General features: G+C 41.2%; 1 protein-coding gene across 1 annotated transcript in view; it reads right to left on the bottom strand.

The window, feature by feature from the left end:
- IL22RA2 (interleukin 22 receptor subunit alpha 2) overlaps positions 1-3,826 on the bottom strand; it is a 117,932-nt gene extending 114,106 nt beyond the window's left edge. Inside the window, exons 1-2 of the mRNA XM_007946312.1 lie at positions 3,766-3,826; positions 631-766 (exon numbers count right to left, since the gene is read on the bottom strand). Of these exons, the coding sequence (XP_007944503.1) occupies positions 631-766; positions 3,766-3,826 (197 nt within the window). The remainder of the gene's footprint in view (positions 1-630; positions 767-3,765) is intronic.
- Positions 3,827-4,067: the final 241 nt, after the last annotated feature.

Below are 4,067 nucleotides of genomic sequence, written 5' to 3'. Positions count from 1 at the left end.
CCAGCCCTTGGTTCAGGAAAAGAGTCGATCGTATCTGCGTTCTGTCAACAATCCAGCAGGATTAGCCTGACGTTCACATAAGAGGATCATGCAGCAGCACGTTGCAATTTGTAGGCATGCTTACAAGAGCCATTAACTTTTGAAAAGAATGTTCTAAGTAGTGAACCCATTAAAATGACATAAAGAGGAAACACATCTATTGTACATACTTCTCTTTATGTTTTCTACCATTTCTCTATCAGTTATCAGTAGTTTCAATTTAATTGAGTATTGGCTGGGTGCTAAACCATGGTTTCCAACATTTGTTCAACAAATACGTACTGAGAGCCCAGAATGAACAAGTCACCATTGGAAGCCATTAGGCGAGCCTGTAAGGTCTGAGTGTTGGCTCTCTCAGGGATGCTGTGTATATCATCTCCCCAACAAGCTGTGCATATCATCATGAGTTCTGGGTCACCAGGTAGTCTTCAGGGGAGATAGGTCACTTGTATCCCTACCTCTGCTTCTTGTTAACCCCTCTAAAACTGAAAAAAAAAAAAAAAAAGCACAGATCCTAACATTCCATTGCATTCTAGAACACATTATTCCAGTGACCACCTCTGTGAACTGGAAGACGCCCAATTTACTTACATTTTGTACTGCACAAAATAGATGCTGTAGTTGTCTAGAAGCACCTTCCCAGGCTGCCAGTGCAAAATGTTGTGAAAATTTCGGGACTGGAATCGTACCCTCTGGGGCTTCAGAGATTCCTGGGCTGGCTGAATTTCTAATACATTAAGAGAAGGAAAAACTTTAAACATTGATATAAGCCCTATTGTGTTGGTAGCAGTTTTAACAATATTACCTGCATCAGAATTGCCTGAAGTGTATGCTAAGCGCAGATGGTGGATGGATGGAGCTCAGAAATCAACATTTCGATTCTTTGATGTGATGATTTCAGTGCACACTAAAGTTTCAAAACAATTGTGTTCTAAACTATGAAAATACAAGTGACATCCTCCAGCCCATTTTTCAAGCTGTAGAGGAAGTAAATAGCAGTAAGAATTGTTGTCCTTTGTCTCTTCCTAGATGATGGAATATGACTGAGATAAAAGGCCTACACCAAGGTCACCTAATCACCTTCCTAAGAGTCAGTCTATTCTCATTAGTCTCAGGAAAAATTTTGCCTGGAATCAATTTTAGCTGCAAGGCCTCAATATAAGCCGAGGTTCCCCATTTCTCCAGTTCTTGCTCCATCTCTGGATCCTGCCTCTTTGTCCTCCCTGACCTGATCCTCCGTCCTCCATATTGCTTCTCCATACTGATATCCTTGCTCTTGCTCCAGCATGCCAGATGTATCCCATCTTGGGGTCTCTGCCTTGGCTCTTTCCTTTTCCTGGAATGTTCTCTTCCTGGATAATGCAAACAGTTAATATGCTGGCTGCTAACCAAAAGGTTTGAGTCCATCCAGAGGCATCTCCAAAAAAACCTGGCAATCTACTTTGGAAGAATTGTTGTTATTGTTGTTATGTGCTGTCGAGTCGGACCCAACTCATAGTGACCCCTCCTTCAGTTTCCGAGTCAGTATCATTACAGAAGTAGATTGCCCCATCTTCCTTCTGAGGAGTGGCTGGTGGGTTTGAACCACCAGCCTTCTGGTTAGCAGTCAAGTGCCTTAGGCACAATGCTACCAGAGCTAGCCTGTGAAAATCCTATGCAGCCAGTTCTACTCACACATGGGCAACTCATCTCAATGACAACTGTTCTTTTTTCTGTCTAGATTTCCATATGACTCATTTCTCTGCCTCCTTCAAGTCTTTGTTCACATATCACCTTATTGAGATGGAGGAAAATACCCTAAGTCAATGATCTCAGCTTTGATTTCAAGATCTTTTTTTTTTCCCCTAGTAAATGAGGCTGTTTCTTTAAGTATTTATTTTTTACCAACTAAATCAAACTGAACCAAACTTGCCACCATTGACTCGGTTCCAACTCATAGTGACCCCGACCCCTCCTTGGGTTTCTGAGGAGGTATCACTATGGAAGTAGATTGCCCAGTCTTCCTTTTTAGCAACTAAATAGTACTAATAGTGCTATTTGTGTGCTTTATTCTGTTTTCTGGACCTCCCTCAGTGCATCAGATGATGGTATGTACTCAGAAGGAGTTGATTGCACTCACCAAAATCACTACCTGAGTAATCATATTTAATACATAAAAATTCTAGAAGTTTTCAGTCAATGGCAGGCACAATTCCTGAAGACCTGCCTAGAGTTGATTTGCTAGTCTGGAGATAAATGGATCCATGTCCTTTTTCACTCCTGCCTACAGATTTCTTCTTTTGTTTTTGTAACAACACTACCACCACCACCAATAGCTACAAGTCACTCTGTGCCAGGGACTGGGAGGGCTTTACCTGCATGAACTCATTTAATCTGCTTGGATCTGCTATATGAAAGGAACTGTTGCTGTCTGCCTCTTACAGACTAGAAAACTAAGGGTTGGAGAGTAGTTAGGGACCTTGCCCAGCAGCAAGTAGTGAAGCTGACTCCAGAGCCTGCCTCTTTCCTACCATGGGAAACCAAGAGCAAAGCCTTTCCTACCATTATAACATCATCTCCTTGGCAAATGGTTCCTTAAAGCAACAGCAATTTCATCTTACTGCTGTACCATGTTATTTCATTATTTTAGGGAATTAAAAACTGATAAGTATCACTTCAAAAATATTTGCTGTAAATCTGTGGCAGCTCATTTTTATTGGGATGGGGCTCCATTATCAGAGAGAAGCTAGTGGGGAAACAGCAACACGAGGCTGAGGGTAGTCCTCTCCCCTCCTTCCTTCTCCCTCCTCCTCCTGACTGGCAGTCACTGAACATTTCCCATATAGCAAGCACTCTGGTCAATGATTTACATCTTATTTGATTTTCACAACAACCAAATAAGGTAGGTATTTTATTATTACATTTTGTAGATGGGGAGCTGAGGCTTAAAGAAGTTGCATGTCTTGCCTGAGGTTACAGGATGGTAATATGCAGAGTCAGGATCATTTTGGCAGCACTAGAATTCTTGCTAGGAGGCCTGAATTCTTTTTACACATCAGTCTCTGAATGAATGAGGGTATAGTCTTGGGAAAGTAACTCAGCCACTTATGTTGGCAATTGCCCATTTATCAAGAGGATGTGAAGGGCCTTGCTCAGAGAGATGCTATGGTGATAAGATGCTCCATGATCTTGAAGGGTTCTCTGTGGGTACCAACAGCACATTCTCACATGATGTTTATGATCTCTACTCTGTGGTAGGCTCTGCTCTGAGCAATTGGCATATATTAACTCATTTACTCTTCACAGTGACCTACAATCCCCATTTTACAGATGGGAACATTTACTTAAACAAGAAGGTTAAGTAAATTCCCAAGGTCACCTAGATAGTAAGTGGCAGAATTGAAATTTCGATTCAGACAGCCTGATTTAGAAGTCTGTGCTTATAACCACTATGTTATAGTGACCTTCTAAGACAAAATAGATGCTAAGGGGAGAGAGATGGATATACGTTTGTCCTGTATAAGTTTCTTGCACCCCACTTTCATGCATGTTCCTTAGCAGATATCCATTAAGGACATGCGGAGTTAATTAGACTGGAGATAGTAACTGACCCCTAGTCTTGATTAATGGCAAAAGAAAGCCAAATTTCTTACAAAGCCCACAAAAGAACCAATGCCCTTTCTAACAGTTTCTTGATCAGACTCACATGACAAAGCTGTAAACATGAAAAAGAAAGCCAACACTTACCTACTACACCGGTCAGGAGGAAATTGATGAAGAAGGCTATAAGGTGATGTTTAGACTTCATGGTTGCGAGCGTGACTGGCTGAACCACTCATGTTCCCTTCAATGACAGCTCAGGGTGAACAGGAAACCATAACATTCTGAAACCACAATCCTCAAAGCAACCATTTGTGTCTTGTTACTTATTTTATTATTATCATTATTTTAGAGAAATTAAAAAAATTATAAGGATCTCCCCAAACAACTGTAAATCCCTTCGATGTGGCAGCTCATTTTTGTTAAGATGGAGATGGATTCATTAGTGA

This window comes from Orycteropus afer, unplaced genomic scaffold (genome assembly GCF_000298275.1).
Source record: "Orycteropus afer afer isolate SDZICR_OR568_19922 unplaced genomic scaffold, OryAfe1.0 scaffold00155, whole genome shotgun sequence".
Lineage (NCBI taxonomy): Eukaryota > Metazoa > Chordata > Mammalia > Tubulidentata > Orycteropodidae > Orycteropus > Orycteropus afer.
Note: the sequence above shows the minus strand (reverse complement) of the source record. Positions and strands in the feature narration are given on the sequence as shown.